This window comes from Typopeltis vanoorti, chromosome 18 (assembly GCF_054136105.1).
Source record: "Typopeltis vanoorti isolate ZY-2024b chromosome 18, IOZ_Tvanoo_1.0, whole genome shotgun sequence".
Lineage (NCBI taxonomy): Eukaryota > Metazoa > Arthropoda > Arachnida > Uropygi > Thelyphonidae > Typopeltis > Typopeltis vanoorti.
The window spans coordinates 37188254-37212674 of NC_143566.1; the positions used below are offsets into that span (position 1 = coordinate 37188254).

The 24421-nt window shown below is 35.4% G+C and overlaps 1 protein-coding gene across 1 annotated transcript in view; it reads left to right on the forward strand.

The window, feature by feature from the left end:
* LOC150096595 (uncharacterized) overlaps positions 1 to 20735 on the forward strand; it is a 140085-nt gene extending 119350 nt beyond the window's left edge. The window contains exon 6 of the mRNA XM_090408658.1: positions 19345 to 20735. Coding sequence (XP_090264784.1) covers positions 19345 to 20407 — 1063 coding nt within the window. The 3' untranslated portion in view covers positions 20408 to 20735. The remainder of the gene's footprint in view (positions 1 to 19344) is intronic.
* Positions 20736 to 24421: the final 3686 nt, after the last annotated feature.

The following is a 24421-nucleotide window of genomic DNA, read 5'->3' on the forward strand; positions in this document are numbered from 1 at the left end:
TGAATTTGAAATGCTTGAATAAAGACATAGAACTGAAACACACCAGATGTCGGATAGTAGTTGAAGTAAGTCGTTGAGAGAGAGAGAGAGAGAGAGAGAGACATCTATTAAGTGAGTTGTCTTTCTCTGGATAACATTAGGAAATTTTAGGTAAGTGTGGAACACTGCCCCAAACATACAAACATATTCTGAAGGTTGGAGAGATTTGGAATTTGCACAGATTTTGTGGCTGGATGGGTTAGAAGTAGTATCTCAGTAGCTAGTAGATGAAAAGAGCAAAGATAATTTTTAGAGACTAAGGAAGTCATTGATATGATGTGTTTATGCCAGGAAAGGAGGTAAATGTCAGTCTAAGAAAGGAGATCTGATTCTTTCTCGTGCGAGAAAAAAAGGTCTACATTTTGGTGGCATCGAAGATAACTAGGTTCACCTTGCCTTATTGTATGAGGATAGTATGGAGATCAGTGTTTAAGGCACTGGTTGTACTGATCTTGAGATATAAATTTGGGCTATTTCATTTGGCAAGAAAATTCTACAAATAAATAGAAGGTACAGCCAAAGGGTCCTCTTCTTTATGCAGACATTTGAAAAGAATGTTCCCCCCCCCCAAAAAAAAAAAGAAATCTGTTATCTAGCCACTATGTAGATGATGTGCTCACTATTTGGCCATATGGCCCAGATACCTAAACACTATTCTTTCCTGTTTGAACAGTCAACATCCAAGTTTCCAGTTCACTATGAAAACAGAAAGTAACAACAGCCTGCGCTTTCTAGTTACAAGAGAACTTGATGGCTCCTTGCTGTTTTACATCTATAGAAAACCTATGCATTCAGGTAAATACAGCCACCAAACAGAACAGTCACATCCCACTCTCCTGCCCAACAATATGACATTATAAAAATCCAAATCCACATTGACAAAATTGATTGACTCTGATAGCCCTCCACTCACTACTGAACTCTTCCACATACAAAACATCTTTTTGGCTAACACCCTACCAGATAAAAAGAATACTAGCACCCCTACCTCTCCTCCAAACATACATTACAACAAATCCATCACCATTCCATATATCTGGGCACCTTTGAAAAGGTGCCCAAGATCCTAAAAAAATACAATCTTCACCACTTACAAACCACACAGAAAATACCACACTCCTAAAGACCAGCTGCAACCTATGGATTTACTTGGGTCTACCAGGAAGCCTATACCTGCAACCTTGTGTGTTAGCTGAGAACAAAGGTGGAGTTTTTGTCACAGGCCACCTGCAGTATGCTAATTTTATTTATTTATTTATTTTATTTTTATTATTATTATCTTTTTTTTTTCACCCATTGTTAAATATGGACTGGAAAGTGAGTGGGAATTTTAGTTGAAGTGGGGAATGAAGGCATTCTTACCAGTGAAAATAATTTCTGAGACTTGCTCAGAGCAGGTGTTTGGATCTAGAGAGCAGAAATAGGAGTCCTTACCATAGAAAGGAAAATTAGGAGTGCTGAGGTCATCCCATTTGGCATTCTTGTAGTGCCAAAAAATATGAGTTTGAAAGTGGTTGAGGAGAAAGCATTTTGTATGAGAGAGGAAACTTGCTCAAGAGGTGTGAGTTACTGAGTGGGGTAACCTCTACAGTATACCTAGAAAGAGAACTGATTAAAAAAAAAAAAAAAATCAATGTAATTGAGAGAGTCAGGAGGATTATATGATATTCTGGTTGGTAGATCACTGCTTATAGCAAATACTTCCACTTCTCTTCCAGCTTGGCAGTAGTGAAACTGAAAAAGGGGAGCCATTGGAGTTTTCAATATTGAGGTCACCTACAAAGATAATTTCACAGTTTTGGTAATTGGATACAAATACATTATACTATAATAATGTGTACTTTCTTTCAGTACATAACAGTTTATTCAGCAAGTCTCAACTTGTTCATTCATTTGTTTATTCAGCAACTAAGTACAGTGGATAACACTACCTGGAAATGGGCACACCATAGGAAGGTGATGACTGAACATTGTCAAAAGTCCACGTAAATTATCTAAATACTATGCAGAATTTGCCATACTCTCCTCAGGGTTTGTTTTTACATTGATAGGTTGTTTCTCCTATGTAAAATATCTGTGAAAAATAAAAGCAACCTTGGAAACTCAGTGGAAGACTGAAGAAAACATTGATTGATTCAGCATTTGGCAAATCATTTCCAAGGATAGAAAAATCTGCACTTCATAGTAGGCTCAAGAAGTTACTTGCATGGAAAAAGAAGCAGTCCTAAAAAAGAAAAAATATCAAAAGCAAATAAGTGAACATGTGCCCTGAGAGACCACAGAGAAAAAATGCAAGAAATCTGAGCTATGTAAAAAAGTAGCTAAACAAAAGTCATGGGAAGACTTTGGTAAAATATAGGTAAACATCAAAAAGGTAGAAAAATATTCTAAAAGCTAATGAAAAAGCACAGAAAGGGTGGGAAAAATACTGTAAAAGGAATAAAAAAAAGGTAATGGTGATGTAAAAACTGAAAATAAAGATATTCTATATGCCTGGAGTAATTACTTTGAAAGGTTGTTCAGTTAGAGTTACTGAACAGTGGTAGATATATTCAAGAGGAATGCAGTCAGGAGTATATAACAATACTTGAAGTATCAATTCCATCAGACATCTGAAATGTGAACAGGTAACTAGAATAGATGATATTCATCCAGAAATACTCAAGTAAGGTCTACAAAAGCTTCACAGTGGCTGCACTGCATAATTTAGAAGCATCTTTGAAGGTTGAATTCTGGATGATTACAGTAAAGTTATCATAATACCCATTTATAAAAAGAGTGAAATAAAACTGATGTTAAGACTCACAGAGGAATTTTTCTGCTCCAGGTAAGATATGCAAGCATACTTGAAGGTAAGAAAAAAATTTGAAGAGAAATTTAGGCCAAATTTTGGAGCAAAATAGGATTGGTCAGGACCAGGTACCTGCTTTAAGCCAAATAGTTTACAAATCATTGGATTATAGCAAGGATCTGTGTTTAAGTTTGGTAGATCATTCCAGATAAAATCATCAAATTAACAATTAAATTGAAGCTGCATAATTTTGTATTTTTAATGAAAATGAGTCATTTGGTTACCATTTCCTTCATATTTTTCTTGCTATCCTATTAAATGTGACAGCCAGTTTTATTTGCCAGATCCACATAATTTTGACAATTTTGGAGAGTTTTAAAATTAATAAAATTATTAAGCATATCTCCAGATTTTTTTTTTTTTTTTTTTTGTAAAGTTGCCATTTTAAATGCTCAAGAGGAGCAATTTTTGATTTCTTATTTGCATTTTCAGACAAACTAATTTTTCTCAAGATGATGTTTGGAGTACTTTTTCCCCTCGTTTCATACTTTATCTAGCAGGCCATGGATTGAATCCAAAAGTCTAAGTTTCTATGTCTTTTAAGTATATATGTGAAATATGTATGCCCTATCCCCAAATCATCTTGATTGAAGTGTTTCTTCTAAGAAAAAATTTACTTCATTATCATCGACCAATTTGTGCAACAAGGGAAAGACTTCTTTCTCAGAGGATTGCAAATGGTGTAGCAGCATTGTAACAAGTGTATTATACTTCATGGGGAATATGTAGAATAATGTGTAAGTTACATGGTTCTACCTCCATTCCTTCATGGTGATTATCACAACTTTTCAGAACACCCTTGTATACTCTCAAGGGATGCACAAGATGCCAACGGTTCGCTACATGATTAAGTTTACATTACTACTAATCTCCTATCAACAATTTTCCTCCTGCACTAATACCAAATTAGTCTACCTATTACTTTTCCGCATCCATCCCAATATTGTTGTATCTAATATTTCAGTCTTCTAATACAGGTGGACTGACTGATCAGTCCACCTGTATTTTACTCTTCTACTGAATCTTTTTCCTGCCATCTTAGCATCAAACACTTGTATAGTTAACCTTTTCTCTCCCATTTTGTTTAAGTTACTATACAATGAAAACCATATCTTCATTTTGAATAGGATCTGCCATTGATGTCATCTGTTGACTCCCCGAAGCCTTCTCACAACTCTCATATCTGTGGTCTCTAATCTTTACTCACGTGCTTTATTTCTAACCTCAAATCTGAAATCCATAACTTAAAACTGTTTTGAACACTGTTCAAACTTGTATGCTGCTAGCTTATTGTTTTGCTAATTTCTCTCTTATTCTATAAATTTATTCAACTGGTTCTCCACCATACCAACTTTGCTTATTCAGTTGTCTATTCCCAAATTTAATTTGCTATCTTCACCAAAAATTTCACCCTAAATAGTTGAAGTATTTTATGTGTTGTATTGGTTCTCCATGAGCATGCAGCTGAAAATATATATGTTCTTGTCTGTTTTCATAGTTTTGGTCTTTTTATGCTGATTTTCATGCTAAATTGTTATTCTCTAACTAAATTGAATATATCTCCTGCTTGCTCACAATTAAGCCATCCTCTCCTATTTTCTCTACACTTGAGCTTCTCATGATTTCACCTGAATGAAGATGAAACACTCTTATAAATTGTTCACTGAATACCTCAACTATTCTTCTGCAGTAGTTATTATTTCATCATTTTCATCCATTAGCATAGGGATCTTCAATGCATGGCCCACAGAGCTCTTTGCCAGCCTGCTGGCCATTTTGAAAAAATAACTACTTAACATTAAAACGTGATTAAATAAAATATAATTTCAATGAAGCGCGCTGGCCACTAAGCTATACTATGGTATTTAGAATTGTAAGATGCTTTCCAGCTTCACAAGGAACGCTGTGCATTTGATACTTTACATTAAATCCTATAAAAATAAATATTAAATAAACATGCTTCTTCAGCCATCTACCAGCGCCAAGCGATACTTAAGTACTAGTACTAACGTCGCAGTTAGATGGCTGAAGCAGTAGCTCGTTCCAGTGCACTATCTAGTGCCTTCCAGATACATCTTGAAGGTTCTTGTTACTTCGTTATTTTCATATAAATACAAGAGGATCTCATCCACAGTCAGTCGTGAACAGTGTGATATTCGTGTATAAGCGCACACAGATTTGTCATGTCAGCCATAGCCTATTGTGGTTTTATATTGCCAGAAGTTTTTCATTAGTGTGAGACATATTCAGTGGATAATAACCATTTTGGATAATTTTTTTGAGTTCACCTTCCATCACTATGGCATCTATGAGTAAAAAGTGTAAATCAAGTGATTCTTGTTGGGTTTTTAATGAAAAGTGGGCCAATTTGTACTTTTTTGTGCCGATCGACAATAAGCCAGTGTGTTTAATTTGTCGTGAGTCAGTGTCAGTATCAAAAGAATACAATATAAAATGACACTATGAGACAAAGCATGTGTCCAATTTCGATCACCTTCAAGGGCGGCTTCATGTGGACAAAGTGAACCGTCTCCAAAATGATTTAAAATGCCAGTACGGTACGTTTAAAAGGCAGAGAGAAGAGAGCGAAGCGTGTGTCAAAGTAAGCTATGTAATAGCTGAAAAAATCGCTAAAAAATCAAAAGCCTTCTTGGACAGCGGGTTTGTAAAAGAGTGTCTCATCGCTGCTGAGGATATTCTGTGCCCAAACAATAAGGAAGTGTTTAAAAAAACGAGTTTGTCTGGGGTAACTGTAGCACGATGTGCCGAAGAACTTGCCAATGACATTGATGGAACTTTAAAAAAACGATTGTCCGAATTTACGTCATATTCACTTGCTTTAGATGAAAGCACAGATGTAAAGGATACAGCACAACTGGCTATCTTAATCCCTCCTTTTCAATATTTTCCAAGTCAACTCTGAGGTCAACAAATTTCTGTCTCCAAACTGAGCTACTTTGAACATCAATCAACTGCATTTCAAAATCATCCATATTTATCCATGAAAACATCTGCAAGTTTTCATCCAGTTTTATAGTGTCTGGAAACTTAATGAAGTTTGCAATCTCTTCTAATTTTCTGAACTTATGTTAGCAAATCTTAGAGAGAACTGCTCAACAATTGACATAATGATGTTTAAAAAATAGGTTTTTGAAGACATTGGCAGTCTGTTTTGTCATCCTTTTGGAAATCATTGATGCATTTCTTTAGGTTTGGAAAATATCTTAATCTCTCACTGCCTACATCCCTCTTAAAAACTCCTATTTTTATTTCAGATGCCTTTATGTTATCAAACAGAAAACCAAGAATCTTACCAGAGCCCTGTAGTTTAAAGTTCAAGTCATTCAAATGTTTCCAAAAATCTGCAAAAAAACATCAGTTTACAAACCCACACGATGTCATACATTTCTTTGTAAGACATTTGTTGATTAGTCAAAAAGAGATTTATCTCATCCAGGCATTCAACAAATCATTTCAGAACAAGACCTTGGCTAAGCCAGCGAACATTGTTGTATATTATTACTCCTTTGTATACTGAATCCAGCTCATTCAATAGATTCAGAAATTGCCTTTTATTCAAAGCATGTACAGAAATGTAATTAGCAACCTTGGTCACTGTTTGCATCACTTCTTGAAGTTCCTTTAGGCTATCTTTTGTGCATAAAGTCTTCTCATGTATGATGCAATGAAAACCTATCAGAAGATGTTGGATATGTATATATTTATTTAATTTTTTTTAAGGTGAGCCCTGGGTTGCATGCCATGTTTTGCACATGTGCCAAGGGTTCCCCCACCCTATTCTAAGGAGTCAGTAGTCTTTGCTTGCCTGTTTAACAACAGCACAGGTCCCAAGAGAATGGAAAGAAGAGTAAATTGTTCCATTGCATAAAGGAAATAAGACTGTGGCCACAAATTATAGGCCAATCTATAATTTGTAGTTGTAGTTGTAGTTAAGGTATTGGAAAGATAAGTTAGAACTGGTATACAGAACTGGGTTGATAACAGCAGTGTTCTCTGTGCTTGTCAGCATGGATTTGTTGAAGGCAGATCATGTTTTACTAACTTACTTATGTACTGTAACAAGTTGATGAACATATTGAACAAGGAAGATGTGTATACAGTAGTATACTTAGATTTTGCAAAAGCTTTTTATAGACTACCATAAGACAAGCTGTTAAATGGATGGGATTGGATAACAGACTAGTGTCAGATAGGTATCAGAAAGTTTATGGGAGTCCAGTGTCCCTAAGGAGGAGAGATTTGTATTAGGACCATTGTTGTTCAGTTTGCATGTTAATGATATTATAATGGGTTTAACTGGTGATATGAAGCTGTTTGCAGATGATGCAAGATTGAGGAGAGCGATGCAGAGTCAACAGATGTCATGGCCTTACAGGAGGACTTGAATAGATTGTATGAATGGGCAGGGAAGTGGAACAGACAGTTCAATATTGCAAAGTGTAAAGTTTTAAATTTATACAGCATTGCCATCTATTACCCTCCAATGGTATTAATCACTGCATCTCACAGTCGATTAACTCATCCGCAGCTTAAGGTTCTTAAAAGAACTGGGAGATGGACTGAGTCCTTGACTCTTTATCCCGTCATCTGAATGAAGAAAATCTGTGTGAATGGGGTGTTATTGAGCTAAAAGCTCTAGTTATGGCTGGGTAACGGCAATAGCCGAGCCTCAGTTAAAACTTCATTGGCTAAAAAGCATTGCCATTTGTTACCCTGGAAGTCCTAAAAAGGACTCGCCAAGTTTTGAAATTTGGTAAGCAGTGATAGGATGCAAAGTATACACGTGGTGGGGAAACTTTAAATGAGGTAGAGGAGATGAGAGATATAGGAGTGTTAGTGGACAAGGACCTGAAATTCAGGGGTTACATTGCACAAATTGTGAAGATGTCACATCAGATAATGGAAATGATGCAGAGGACCTTGGCATGCAGAAATAAGGTTATGATTCCATTGTATAAATGGAATCATACAATGGAATACAATTTCATTGTATGATCAGGCCTCATGGATTATTGCACATATGCACAGATTTAGTCACTTGGTTTTCATGGTGACAAAAATATGTTAGAAAGGGTCCAGAGAAGATTTGTAAAGGTGATAACTGATCTTTGGAATGTGGGGTATGAAGACATATTGAGAGAATATAATTTACATGAATAAGAGGAGGAGAGGAAGTATGATCGAGACATATAAGTTGGTCAGATGTTGTTACCAGGTTAACATGGAAGACATTTTTCATAAAAGTGGGGGAGGGAGTTAGTAGAACAACAGACCATTTCTAGAAACTGTTTAAGGAGTGAGTAGCAGGTTCTTTTTCATGGAGAGTGGTTGGTGAGTGAAATGCATTGCCTGAGTGTGTTGTGAATGCAGACACACTGAATCAATTTAAGGAAATAAGTAATATTATTTATTTAAAGTCAAAGCTGTATAACTGAGAGGAGACCTCCACATAGCCTTTAAAGGAATGCAGAAAACCGACCAGGGCTTCTGACATAATGTCCAATCCTCACCTTCTCGTGGTGCACCCAATTAGGTACCGGAATACTAAATGAACGAGGATGGGCTGGCAATTTGAGATTTAGCCAACAAATTGTATTCTTATTGGCTTAAACCACAATATTAAATGATGGTGCAACATGACAGAATTTCATGCCAGCTGGGGCATTGCCTAGTTAAACAAGGCTTTGTTTTCACCACGGAACCAGGGCGAACAGCGAAAAGTCAGCCACTGGAACAAACCCTAAAACATACCCCAACTCAATATCACCAGAGTTCAAGATCGGTACTATCAACATAAGAAGCCTGAATGGCAAAGAAATGGAGCTATATGAGCAATTGGATAAGTGCCAGATTGATATAATACAGGTGACTGAAACAAAAAAAAGGCAAACTTGTGAGATCTTTCTGAGCCATAAATGCAAAATGTTATATTCAGGCAGTGACAATCAAGGAAAAGAAGGGGTAGCCCTAGTATTCAACATTAAATACAAGAGTAATCTTCTTAAATGGCAGGCAATTTCAAATAGAGTGATGTGGGCAAATATCAGAATGGGGAAACTGGACAATGAGACTTATTTGTGCCTATGATCCCACAGAAGGTTCTTCTAACACAGAATTGGAGGAATTTTTTGAGGCTTTAGAGAAAGCAACTGACACAATGAAAAATGAAAAGTTGGTCCTTGTTGGGGTCTAAATAGCAGAGTAGGAAATGATTGTCAGACATACAAAAATATTTTGGGAAAATTTGGAGAAAAGAGCAAAGCCAATAATAATGGCAAATACCTGTTGGATTTCTGCTCAGGTCATGGACTCGTTATTATTAACACCATGTTCCAACATAAATATGTGCACAAATTCACATGTAGAGAAGACGCAAGGAATAAGAAACGTCTCATTGACTATATTATTGTTGATAGTGATGTTTTCTCCCTGGTGCAGGACACTAGAGTGTACAGAGGATTTGAAATTGGAAGTGATCACCATTTGGTCTTGAGCAGGATAAAATTGAATTTCATATTGAAAAGAATGACATGTAAGAAAGTTTGAAAGTGAATAAAAGTTGAGCAGCTCTCAGATGTGAAGTGTAGAGTGATATATATACAAACATTATTCAAGAAAAAATGAAAGAGTTTGAGAACAAGAATCAAACCTTGGAGATTCAGTGGCAAGCTCTGAAGAAAACATTGATTGATTCAGCCAGAGAGGCACATGGTAAGGTTCTCTGCAAGAATAGAAAAATCAGAACTCCTTGGTGGACACAGGAAGTTAAGCAGGCAGTTAAGGAAAAGAAGAAAGCATATCAAAAGTTCCTGGCAAATAAGTCAGCTTGTGCTCTTAGAGAATACAGAGAGAAATGTAAGAAAGCCAAACACGTGTATAAAACTAGCTAAACAAAAGTCACCGGAAGACTTTGGTAAGAACATAGAAAATAAATATCAAGAAGGTAGCAAGATATTCTGGAGGTTGTTGAAAAAGCTCAGAAATGGAGGAAAGAGCTGTAAAAGGAATTAGAAATGATAAAAGAGCTATGAAAACTGGAGAAAAAGATATCCTTGAAGTATGGAGTGATTACTTTGAAAAATTGCTAAATTAAACTAGCAGCGATGACAGCACGGTGATAAAAGAAACACTAACCAGGCATGCAATCAGGAATACATATTCATGCTTGAAGTAGAAAAAGCCATCAAAAGTCTGAAATGTGGAAAGGCAGCTGGAATAGATGATATTTGACCAGAAATGCTGAAGTATGGTGGTATAAAAGTCTTACAGTGGCTGTACTGCATAGTTCAGAGGGACAAATTCCAGATGATTGGAGTAGAGCTCTCATAGTATCCATATATAAAAAGGGAAATAAAACTGAATGCGATAATTACAGAGGTATTTCTCTACTGAGTGTTCCTGGTAAGATTTATGCCAGTATACTTGAGAAATGGTTGAGAAGGATTGTGGAAGAGAAGCTTGGTGAAGAACAAGCTGGATTCAGGCCAAATAGAGGCTGTCAGGATCAGATTTTCACTTTACGACAAATGTAGTTGAGAAATCATGGGAATATAATAAAGAACTGTATTTAAGTTTTGTAGATCTACAAAAAGCATATGACAAGGTGCCAAGAGAGAAGCTATTCAAAACACTACAGTTGTATGTGTCAGTGGGGTATTATATCAAACAATACTTAGTCTTTATTTGATTTGTAAACTCAGCAGTTAGAACTTAAGGAAGTACAGGAAGATGGTTTAATGTTAAATCTGGTGTGAGACAAGGATGTCCATTATCCCTTCTGTTATTCATTATCTATATGGATCACATTATGAACGAAAGTGGTATTAAACCTGATATCAAAATTGGAGAGTTAATCTCAGCTCTTTGCTTTATGCACACAGATGGTATGCATATACAGGTAACCCTCGTATAATTCATATGGTATGTTCCATAGAAATGCCGCTTTATATAAATCGCGTTATGCGAGACTCAGATCACATACAAAAAGTAGGGTTATGTTCCGAAATAGTTTTTTTTTTTTTTTTAAATTATATAAACAACAATGACATATCGAACAAAAATATATTTTTATTTAATTCAGATAATTCATGTAAGTTAAGAAAACATAAACTATGACACAAATACATAGTATAAAATTATGAAAAAAAAAAATTATAATTAAGCTTCATTGCACGTAATGCATAAATGTTTTAGGCAAAATAAAAAAAGTGCATATTTTAATCTTTCATAGCATGAGGATTTGAGGATCGGTTAATAAACATTAGTTTTGTCATGTAATCACCTGATGCATTACCACAAAACAGTAGAGTAATTCTGTCTTTGGAAACTTTGAATCCAGGAGCTGATCTTTCATTTTTCGAAATATAGGTGCATTTTGGCATTTTTTTCCAATATAACCCGGATTCATCAGTATTGAACACCTGGCCTGCATTATAAATGTTTATAAATGTTGAGAGTTTTTTGTTTAATAAGATTTCCATCCAAAGGAATTTTCTTTTGAGTTCATCTTCTTTCCAAATCATTAGAGAATTTTTCATTTTTCTCTTAGAAAATTGCGTACACGATCAACGAGCTTTGCACTTACCATTGACTCAGCAATACACACCTTCTCATATTTTATGTTTATTGTGTTTGATTGTTTGAATTGTTGATTCATTTAAATTCAAAGTTCTTACAACATCTGGTTTTTCTCCATTTTTCAACCGATCCATGATTTTAATTTTTTTTCTTTGAGAAATTTTCTTTTCAATATTCATTTTTTTCCCTTTCAATGCAATTTGTGGCCATTACTATAAAAATAATTTTTTTACATAAAAAAGCAATACATATTAATTACGTATGTAACTCACCAGAAAATAAAGTCCTCAGCTTGAGATAACACACTTATGATTTTTAATGCGCTTTCCTGGCAGAAAACGAAGACAATTTTCAATAATAAACACTTTATATGGTATGCAATTGATGTACATGTGTGCTAAAGGATGTTTCCCCTAATATAAATTAGCTACTTATGACTACCTGCATGATACGGGCAGACACAAATTTAACGAAAATAAAATTTGATTTTTAAGTCGCGTGGTGAAAAATATATGAAAAAATAAAGGGTTACTACAAATTCTAGACTGTGTTGTATAAGTACTGCATTGAACAAGGGTTGCTACAATTTGTAGACCATGTTATACGAGGGTTACCTGTACTTCTAAATAAATCCACTAGAAGTCTGCAAGATTCCTTGAATAATTGAATAACTGTTGTAATAGATATGGTATGAAGGTCAGAAATAACAAGACAAAGACAATGAAAATAGGCAGAAGCATTGAAAATATCAACTGTATTGTGAATGAAGACCTATAGAACAAGTAAAACATTTCAGCTACTTAGGCACAAAGCTGGTATGGTAGGAAGCCAACTGAATAAATTTATATGGAATAAGAGAGAAATTAGTCAAAACACTAAATTAGCTGTATACAAGACAGTGTTCAAACCAGTTTTATCTTAATGGATCTGAGAGCTGGGTTAGAATAAAACACTTGACTAGAGACTGCAGATTTGAGAGTCCTGAGAAAGATTAGGGGTGTGAACAGATGACATCAATGGCAATATCATATTAAAAATGAGGATATTAGGAAAGAACTTGACATTGTTAGCTTCCAGGAATGTGTTAGCAGAGCTAATTTCAGGTTGTTGTCACTTAAATAGAATGAGCGAGGAAAGATTAACAAAACAGCCAGTTCTCTGCCAGGTTGGCAGGAAAAACACCCAGAGGAAGACCAAGATATAGGTGGATTGATATGATAAAAAGTGCCTTAAAGGATAGAAATATAAGATTTGACAATGTTGAAGTCGTGACAGGTAATAGATTGATTTGGAGAAAATTGTAGATTGGAAGTTGGTAATGATGTAAATTTTTCATGTAGTGCTATCATATCCTGTGCTTGATGATGATTTATTTAAAGCCATATATTTTAGCCTGAATATTACGGGCACCATCATCATTGGCAATGATAGTTAATTATAAGGTAGAATACAAACAGTGCATTGAACTGCGTGATGTTATGCTTAAAGCAACACAATGTTTAAAGAAAGTGCTGAGGCCTTATTCACTGTCCAAACTTAAAATTGGAGGGACTGCCTCTCATTATCTAAGATATGAGAAAGTCTTATTTTAATCACACATCACTAAAGTTTTTTTTTATTATTATTTTTTTATTACAGTTCCTCAGTTATACTGTACCACTGCATTGTTTTATGTATAACATCATGTAGCTCTTACTATTTCAAATCAATCCATTGTTCGCATTCTACCTTGTAATTAACTGTCGTTGCCACTGATGATGACCAGTAATATTCAGGCTGAAATACATGGCTTTAAAAAAATATTATTACTTATTTTCTTATGTTTTTCATCTGAATTAAAGAAACCTCTCATGGCACAAGTATTTCTTAAAGAACAGTTTAAGGAACAGTTGGATGAGCTTTGTGTGTGATAGCATGTTCCTCCCACAATGAGTCTCTGACTCCATGGAAGTCTGATGTTAATAATAGTAATATAGACTATGTATTGTTCTGTATAATACATAGTCTATATATTAGACTATGTATTAGACAAATATAAAATGCTACAATTATCCCATATAATTGTAGCATTTTGTAAAGCTTTTCTCAAGGCAACTTGTCATGTGCTTTGTCCAGATCCATTAAACTTAAGTACAGATCCTTATTATAATTCTATGATTTCTCAACTATTTATTGTTAAGTGAAAATCTAACCTTGACAACCTCTTTTGACCTTAATCCAGCTTGTTCTTCTTCAAATTTCTTCCACAATTTTTCTTATCCTCTTCTCAAGTATGCTTGCATGAATCTTACTTGGAACACTTAGTAGAGAAATTCCTCCATAATTCTCACATTGTTTTATTCCCCTTTTTATAGATGGGAATTGTGAGAACTACTGCAGTCATCTGTAATTTGACCTGCTGACCAGGCCATCTGAATTATACAATGTAGCCACTGCAAAACTTGTATACCTCCATGTTTCAGCATTTCTGGTCAAATATTATCTACTCCAGCTGTCTTTCCACTTTTCAGGTTTTTGATGCATTTTCTACTTCAAGTATTGATATGTATTCATGATTGCATTTTCCTGTTGAGTGTTTTTTTACCACTGTTCTGTCACTGTGTGCTTCATTTAGCAACCTTTCAAAGTAATTACTTCATGCCTCTAGAATATTTTTATCTTCAGTTTGCAAGTTATCTTTATCATCTTTGATTCCTTTCATAGTATCTCTCCTCCATTTCTAAGCTTTTTCAATAGTCTCTAAAACATTTTGTTACCTTCCTGATATTTATCTTCTATATTATTACTGAAGTCTTTTGCTTAGTTATCTTACATTTTCTGTATTGTTTTAGGGCATCTGCTGTTTTATTTGCTAGGAGCTTTTTTCTTTTCCATGACTGCTTCTTTAACTTCTCATGTCCACCATGGTGTTCTTATTTTCCTATCCTGGCAGACAACTTCACCACATACATCCTTAGCTGAATCAATCCATCTTTTCTTCAGACACTAAGACTTTGACTCTTTTTTTTTCAAACTTTTATCTTTTCTTGAATAATGTGGCTAACTGGGGGGGGGGGGCTAGTATCATTATAAATTCAGATCTAAATTTGTAATCCAGGTCACAGCTTCAGGATCCACTTGTAAAAAGTCATTCCAGTCATTCTGCTAAGCACGAAAGGTGTTAGATATTCTTTGCAATATCTAACAATATTGGAGTTTTGACAAATAACAGGCTTATTCAGAGAAAAATTTTGTCAGTAGGAAAGCAGTAATAATGTAAATTTATCATGTAGTGCTATCATAATATCCTGTGTGCTTGGAAGGGTCGAGGTTCCATAATCAAGTATCATGATGATAATTACATGTGATGTGTAGGTTTATTGTGTATATGAAGGGTGATCAAAATTAAAGTATTCATATTTAAGGCCTTGTGGAGTGCCATCCAGTGATCCAAATGCTGTTAAACTTTGCAGGAATACATTGTGTTATGCAAATCTGAAAAAAAAAAAAAAAAAAAAAATTAGTTCCAAAATTTATCACCAGAGGCATTGTAAACACCAAATGCATGGAATTTGCATATCACACAACTCAGCAGGTGCCAAGAGAGTTTAAAAAGATGGACACAGGATTTTTCCCTTCATACTGGTTGTTAATGCTGTCCACAGTGATGGCACTAACCTTGCCCCAATTTGCTTTGCTCGTGCAGCTGTACTACTTAAAACATTATAATGCAAAGCACATATCCTTACAGACATAAGGATATGTGCTTTGCATTATGGGAAAAGTGATGTGAAGTCATTAGCCTCTATATACAAGTTGCCCAGTCATGAAGTTACTTCATGCACAAACTTTGTTTGCTTATGCTTGGACTCATCATCAACAGTGATCCCACTTAAGTGAAGTCACTGTTGATGATGAGTCTCCTCCACATCCTCCTGTCTTGGGCTGTCACCACATCCAAGTTCTTTATCCTCAAGTCCTCTTCTACCAGCTCCCTCCATCTCTTCTTTGTCCGCCCATGCTTCCTCCTTCCTTGCACATCCATCTGTATGACCCGTCTTCCCACATATTCGTCTTCCCTCCTCATCACATGACCAAACCATCTCAACCTTGCCTCCTGTATCTTCACTCCTAAGTTCGTAACTTTCACTGTTCCCCTCACATAGTCATTTCTCAGATGATCCTTTCTGGTCACACCACACATCCACCTAAGCATTCTCATCTCTGCTACTTCCATCCTGCTGATGTTATTTTTCCTCAGGGCCACAGTTTCTATAGCATATGTCATAGCTGGCCTCACTACTGTCCTATAGATTTTGCCTTTCAGATTGATCGGCACCCTCTTATCGCATAACACTCCAGCCATCTCCCTCCAGTTCCTCCAACCTGCTTGTATCCTGCATCCCACTTCCTTCTCAGCTCCTCCATCTTCTTCCACTGTTGAACCTAAGTATCTAAAGTCCCTCACCTTCCTAATGACATTTTTTCCTTCCAGCTCCAGATCTGTCTCTTGGCAGCCGCCTACTGTGCAACACATATACTCTGTCTTACTTCTGCTCAGTCTCATACCTCTCTCTCTTCCAGTACTTTTCTCCATCTTTCCAGTTTATTTCCCACTTCTTCTCTTGAATCTGCACACAGCAAGATGTCATCTGCATACAACATTGTCCAAGGCACATCTTCTCTCACCTCCTCCGTCACTACCTCCATCACAATATTAAACAGAAACGGACTTAATGCTGACCCTTGATGCAAGCCAACTGTTACTTGAAAACTTTTTGTCTGTCCCAGACAGGTCCGAACACTTGTCTTCACATTTCTGTACATCTCCCACACCAACCTGACATATTTCTCTGGAATCTTCTTCTCCCTCAGACACCTCCAGACTTCTTGCCTTGGCACTCTATCGTATGCTTTCTCCGGATCAATAAATGCCAAATATAGCTCCTGTTGTTTCTCTCGAAACTTTTTCATCATCTGCCATAAACCAAAGATAGCATCTGTTGTTGATCTACCAGGCATGAAGCCAAATTGTTCCTTTGCAATCTCCACCTCCTTCCTCAATCTTTCATCAAGAACCCTTTCTAGGATTTTCATTGTGTGGGACATCAACTTTATTCCTCTGTAATTTTTACAGTCTCGTGCATCCCCTTTACCCTTGTAGATGGGGACAAGAGTACTCTCCCTCCATTCCTCGGGTATATTTTCCTGTTGGCAAACTTTCATGAACAGGTCCCACAGCAGGTCAATTCCCTCTTCCCCCAGTGCCTTCCATGCCTCCACTGGAATCCTGTCGGGGCCCACCGAATTTTCGGACTTTGTCCGAAAAAGTCCGAAAATTACTGAAAAAAGTGACATCATGGCCCAAAGAAATCATCAGGAAAATAAAACCAATTCATGTTAAAACACCCCGTATTTATGGATTACCAAAAATCCACAAAACTAATGTTCCCCTACGCCCCATAGTTGATAGCATAGATAGTCCCACATATAAACTGGCCCGGCATTTAGCTAAGTCGCTTGCCCCTCTTACTGGCAACTCCTCTACCTTTGTAAAAAAATTCAATCCATTTCAAAACACTGGTTAAAAATCTAATCCTAAAAAATTCAGACATAATGGTTAGTTTCGATGTCACCTCCCTATTTACCAATGTACCACTTATAGACACTCTTGATTTAATCAAGTCTAAATTTCCCCCAGATATTTTTGAATTATTTCAATTTACCATGAATGCAGGTTACTTTACATGGGGGGGGAAATTCTACAAACAGATTAATGGTACTGCTATGGGTTCCCCCCCCCCATTAGCAAATTTTTACATGGAACACTTTGAAAACAAAGTACTTACCACAGCTACATACAAGCCACAACTTTGGTTGCGCTGTGTAGATGATGTGTTTGCCATCTGGCCCCATGGACAAGACACTTTGGACGCTTTTATCACCTACCTAAACAGCCAACACCCCAAAATTCACTTCACAGTAGAAAAAGAATCAAATAACTGTCTACCATTTCTTGACACATTAGTCACCCGCCTTTCAGATGGATCACTATCTTTTTCTATTTACAGGAAGCCTACACACACAGGAAGATACCTACATAAACAATCACATCATCATCCAGTCCAACAGTACGGCATTTTAAAATCACTTACACACAGAGCCAGAGCCATTTGTTCTAACGATACAGCTCTGACCACTGAACTCCAGTACCTGCGCCATACGTTCTTAGCCAACGGCTACAATCCCTACAAAATAGAAAAAATACTACATAGGCCCATTACTCTACATCCCCCCCCCAATACACAAGAATACAACATGACCATTTCCATTCCCTATATCAGAGGTACATCGGAAAAGATAGCCAAAGTATTGTTGAAACATGGCCTTCGCACCACCTTCAAGCCTCATGTCAAGCTGGCAACTCTGATCCGCTCGCCAAAGGATAAACTTCACCCTCTAGCACACCCAGGAGTGTATGAAGTTCCATGTGACTGTGACTTGGCCAATTATGGGCAAACAGGAAGATCAGTGAACATCCGCCTGGAAGAACATGAAAGATACATTCGCTACTATTACTATGGCAAGTCGGAACTGGCAGACCACGCTTTGGACACTCCTTCACACAGGATTAGATGGAGGAAAACGAATGTGCTATTTAGGAGTCGTTATAGATCTGAAAGATTATTTTTTGAGTCAGCAATGGCTTTGTAGAATTCTCCCAACCTTAACAAATATGGTTGCATTAATTTGCCAAAAATTTGGGAGACGGTTATCCTAAGAAAAACTCCTGGATAACTGCCACCTTTTTTTTTTTTTTTTTCGTTAGAGGGCGCCAAAAATAGGACTTTAGATCTTTTGTCTTTTGCAATTATATTGTTTCACTCACTCACTGTCGCGTTTACATGCGTGTTGTGCTCTGATGATGCTGAGTTGAAAATCAGCGAAATATTAGCGTTAATAAAACATCCTTGTGGATAAAAGTGTTTGTGGTGTTGTTAATACCGTGAAAAATAAGTCATGAATACTACATCTTCATTCAGTACATCATACAGTGCTCCTGATGATGAATTTTGGAACTACTCTTTTTTTCTCAGATATCGCTTCTGCATGACACAATATATTCTTGCAAAGTTTTGCTTCATTTGGATCACTGGGTGGCACTCCTCAAGGCCCTTTAATTAAGGGATACTTTAATTTTGATCACCCTGTATATTCCATAATAAATGTGGTTGAAAAATCTCCAAATTATTCTTGATATGGTATTATTGATTCCCTGTTGTCTTGACAATGCACTTTTATGTATGTAGTATCTGTTCTTTATGCATCACCTTATCAATTGTTGAGACCTATCTCATAGTAAGTTAGTGTAAGTTCCTTTTATTTATTTATTTATTCGTATGGCATGAATATCAAAACATGCAGTACAATACACTGTCACTTTAATAACATATAAAATCAAAAGTCAAAAGTCATTTTAAAAACCAATAAAATTAAAAGGTTACATCCATATTGGTCAGATAGTTCATAGCTTTTGGGTGTAGCACTTAAAAAGTCCAATTTGTCTCCTGAATATGCTCCGAGATAACACTGAGTCACAATATGGTTCACAGTTTGTCTCTGAGCTCCACAATCACAGTGCGGGGATGGTCGTTTACCCCATTTAAAAAGCATGTCCGCACATACACCATGACCAGTTCGTATTCCATGTGTAAGTTCCTATTCCATATCCTCTAAACCTGAAAAGTGCTGTTTCATTTTCAAATAAATTATTTAGATATAGAGTCTTTAAATAAAGTCTTTAAGATCTGATTAATATTATCTGATGGCTCATATAGTATATGTCATTGATTTATTTTTTATTTATTTTTTTTTAGGTATTTCCAATGTTCACGATGTCTCAATAAGTATTCCACACCAGCAGCTCTCGATCATCATATGGCTACATCTCCACACAACTATAATTGTCCTCACTGTGATAAGATTTTTCCCTGTGAACGCTATCTTCGTCGCCATCTTCATACACATAGATCTGAAAATCGTTATATCTGTGATGTATGTCAAAAAGGATTTAAAACTGATCATTATTTGAAAGTACATATGTTAATACATAGTGGTGATAAGCCATTTACTTGTACTCAGTGCAAAGCATCATTCAACAGGCGAGACAAGCTTAAACGGCATTATCTTGTTCATGAACCTATTAAAAGGTTTAAATGTCCTTTCCGTTCTCACTCAGGATGTCCTAAAGAATTTAATAGACCTGATAAATTGAAAGCACATATACTTACACATAGTAATGTCAAGCCATTTACATGTAAAGTGTGTGGTAGGACATTCACAAGAAAAACCCATTTACGGGATCATGAACAACTTCATAATGAAGATCAAAACTTGTATCGTTGTGACCAATGTACACAAGACTTTCAATCAGAAAAGCAATTTCAGGAACACCAGTGTTGTGACTCATTACCTAAAAGGTTTTCAGTAGACCACAGATTTAGAAGTAGCCGAACAAGAAAAAATAGACTTGCATCATGTGGCTTGAACAATGGCTCCATGGGTGTCAGGAAACGGGGTAGGCCTCGAAAGTATCCACGACCAGAAGATGAAGAAGTGAGATTTGCAGAAAATGAAGAAGTAAGAGACCTTCCAGAAACTGTCGGCAGTGATGACATTCGCACTGCTCATATTGAAATAATCTCCACTACTGGAGATATTGGTGATGCTTCTGATGTAGCACATATTTCTCTACCTGAGAGTGTTAGCTTTTCAAACATGCAGTTTCACACACTTGTTACGCAGACTACAGTGTCCCAAACACCACAGCCATTGCCGCGTATAGTATCAGTTTCTTCTACTGCTGAAACTTTTGAAGAAACGGGTCCAACATCTATAGATGAAAATATTTCCCATCCATCTTTAATTAATACTTCTTGAACTTATTCACTTAATTAGCATTACTAATTTTAATACAATGAATTTGTTTACACTTTGGATGCTACATTTCAAATCTAGGATCTCAAATCAGTATCTTTTATGAGCATAAAGCATTACTTTTACGTCACATTAAAAACTAATATTAGTAGCAAACTTTACATTGCAGCAAATGCTATTGTCTGAAGTATAACACAGATTATAATACTAATAATCTAGTATTTGAATAGGTAATTCTATTTAATAGTATTAAAATATCAAGTTAAAACACATATAATAGGCATTGAGTTTTATATTTGGTACTCTTTGTTGTGCTGCTCTTTTCATTAGTTCAAATGAATGTTAATTTGAGTAGAATTCTATAGAGTTCTGCTCAAATGATTCAACTTTTTTGATTGCTTTTGGTTTAATGTGCTTAATCTCAGATGCTATTATGTGCTTCAAAAAATCTGAGATTTTATTGCACTTACATAAAAATAAATTATGAACCTCTGTAGTTTTCCATTATATCAGTCTGATAGAAAATGCTAAATCAGTTTTGCATCATGTTGAAACTTCACTTTTCTTTGCATCTGCTTGTTACTTCGTATATCATATCTGTTGTTTTAATATGTTTGGTCAATAAGTTTCTGTAAAATTGATTATAGAATTATGTATATTCTTTGTCCCAAAAAAGTTTAGTGTCATATAACAGTGTATTTTCACTCAATCCTTGACAGGGATAACCTCAATCATCGTTCTCTAAGGTAAATGATTAAAATGATCTAATATAAATTCAGATATATATGTGCAGTTGGTTTGCATACTAGATTTCGATGACACTGACATGAACTGTAATAGAAATTAGTAAAATTAGGTGGAAATTCATTTTTTCATTGTTCATTGCTTTTGAGGTTTATCATAGTAATTCATTAATCAATGATATTTTAAAATTGTCTTGCTTCCATAATGATAGACTTCTGTAAGAAATAGCATTATGAGTTTAATTCTGGTCACTGATGGGAGGAGTTTTTTCTAGATCTTTTTTTTTTTTAAAAAGGATTAGGGATAATCTTTCTGACTTCCATAGTTATGCTGTGAGAATTGTTTACTGATTAACAACCTTGCAATAAATTTTTTATGCAGATTACACCAATGATTACACTTTATCAAGCTACTCCTGGACACACTGAACAGTGAAATTCATCTATTTTAAGACATTCACAAAACGTAACGCTCATGTCCATATGGTGGGATTCAAACTTACAGCCTCTTAGTTGGAGAGCAGGCATGCTAACCACTTGGCCAGTCAGGCCAAACTTACTGTGCCTTGCCATATTTAGACCTCTGGGTACACATTCTGAGTATTACTAATTAACAACACTTTGTGGAAAGTTTATTTTTCACTTGGTTAGAGTATAATAAATTTAGTGTAATCCTTTATCCAAGTGTGTGTGCAAACAAAGTTTGCACCTGAAAGTATCTTCAGGACTGGGGTAAGGTGGTACCACACCAGGGCACTCCTTGCAAAGGTGGAGCAAGCTACCAACACTCCTATCTCAGTATCTCCCATAATGCAAAACACATCTCCTTGCGGATATGTCTAATGTTATGCATCAAGGAGTGTTGGTAGCTTGCTCCACCTTTGCAAGGAGTGCCCTGGTGTTGTACCACCTTACCCCAGTCCTGAAGATACTTTCAGGTGCAAACTTTGTTTGCTCACACTTGGATAAAGGATTAAACTAAATTTATTATTAACAACACTTTGGCAATTATATTAATTATTTTAATTACAGTAAAATAATACTATGTATAGTTTAATGCCATATTATACTAACAATGCATTCAAGGATAAATGCATATTACTAGTAACTAATCTAGAAATTATGAATGCTAATGCTAATCTAGCAGGTAAGAGAAATGACCTTTAGTAAAAAAAGAAAATCAGTTAATTGAATAAACAATTAAAATATAATATAATAGTAATTGTAATAGTAATTTAAGCATAGTCCACTGTGCTTAAATTGCTACTCAAATTAGCATTCAAAAAAAGGTTTGGGAGAGGAAAATTTAATTGTTTTTTTTTTTTTTATAGGAAAAACTTGAATATTAAGAAATAAAGATTGGGGTTAGACAAGCTACTTAATATGCTATTTACCTAAATCTCTAATAATGCCAGTAACACATCTGAATACATGTCTATGAAGACACATATCATAGTTATGTGTTGCATATTAAATATTTTAGTTCCTGACGTTTTTCACTGCTATGGATGACCTTGAGGTGACCCATATATCTAAGACTAAATAACCTAAAATGATATGCTTTAATAGATTATTTGAAATATGCATAACAAGGTAATGAAGTTATAAAGTTGCATAAATAGTCTTTTCAATTAAATACTTTCTGTATTATGATTCTGTAAATATGGGGATATTATAATGTCTCTCATTTGAGCAACTGAAATGATTGAGACTAGAGTAAACAAGGTTTTTACTCTCTAAAGACTTTGTTTATATAACTACATGACTACAGCTGACATATAATAACCACAATTCAAATAAAATCTAATATGTATTGTATTTTTGATCTACATTGGTCTCAATTCTTAAAATGTCTCTGGCTTCCTCAGAACAGCATTGAAAAGGCCTACATGTAGAATAATGACTTATGTTTCTGTGTGTGTAATAATCTTTTTAAAATTGGCAATTTCTTTTTCTCTTTCTTGTAGCACATATGATCCTTATGTTTCTTATTTGTAGAAATTAGCCTGTTTGGTCTGTGTGCACTTTCACGGGTGCACTATATCTTATAGTGCACCTAGATATATACTGTAAAACTGATGTGTTTCAAAGATATTATATGAAATTAATATCCACACTTAAACAGAAAAATTCATGTTACTAGAAATTTCTTCCTGATATTTCACAAAGGATTGTAACAAAGGACATCTTCAGAATGGCTATACATAGTAAAAGAAACAGATAGAAAACAAGATGTTAAAATTAAACACATTTACACCAAAATAATTGAGTATTTTCACTCAGTCCTTGATCTTACTGTTTGTTACCATTCATTCAAGTTCCTTATATTTAACATATTAGGATGGTCCCTGACATGACAGCCATTCTCACATGTCCACAATTCCAACCTGTTCAAATCACTCTGCAAGTGCTGCATATCAGCTACGCTCGTGATTACCCAGCATATCTTTTCATCATCAGTAAATAGCTATATATCACATGTTAAATCCTTCCCAATGTCATTAATTAACAATGGAACGAGAAATGATTCTTGAGGTACATAACTGGTTACCTTAAATCTTGCAGACTCGAATCCCCCATATACCACTTCTTGCTATCTGTCAGTCAGCAATCCTTATCCAGGTCAATCCATATTCTCCAATTAATGCAATAGTCTTCCATGCTGGATTCTGTCAAAAGCCTTAGCAAAATCCAAAAATATCATGGTGTATCAATCTCCTTATCTAACTGAATGGTAACATTATTATAGAATGTAAGCAAGTTGCTCAAACATGATCTTAACTTAGTAAACCCATGCTGTTCATTTCAACATATAGTGTTTCTGTTAACCCATTTCTGTATGCAAGCCCTAACCAACTTTTCCAAAAATCTTCACCACCACTCCAGAGATACTGATAGGTTGTGCAATGTTGCATACACCAGATTGATAGCATTTAGCAAAATAGCCATTCATTAGTTGAACAATCTCTTCTGCATATCATATGCATTCAGTAGAGTTATTCTTTCATATTCATTCATTCTTTTGCTTTCAGCATAACAGTAGAATTCTTTTGGGTTGTCTATAGCTTGCAGAGCCAGTTTTTTTTTTTTTTTTTTACTCAGATTTAGCTTTCCGTACAACAGTTGTTATTCCTCTGTTTTCTGCTTATAATTTTCATTACTCATATCATCCTTTCCACATGGTATTTCTTGCACATCATCTTTTTCTTACAAATCTCTTGCCTAATAAGATTACACATTCACTTCATTCCTACTTTATTTATTCTTCAAACTC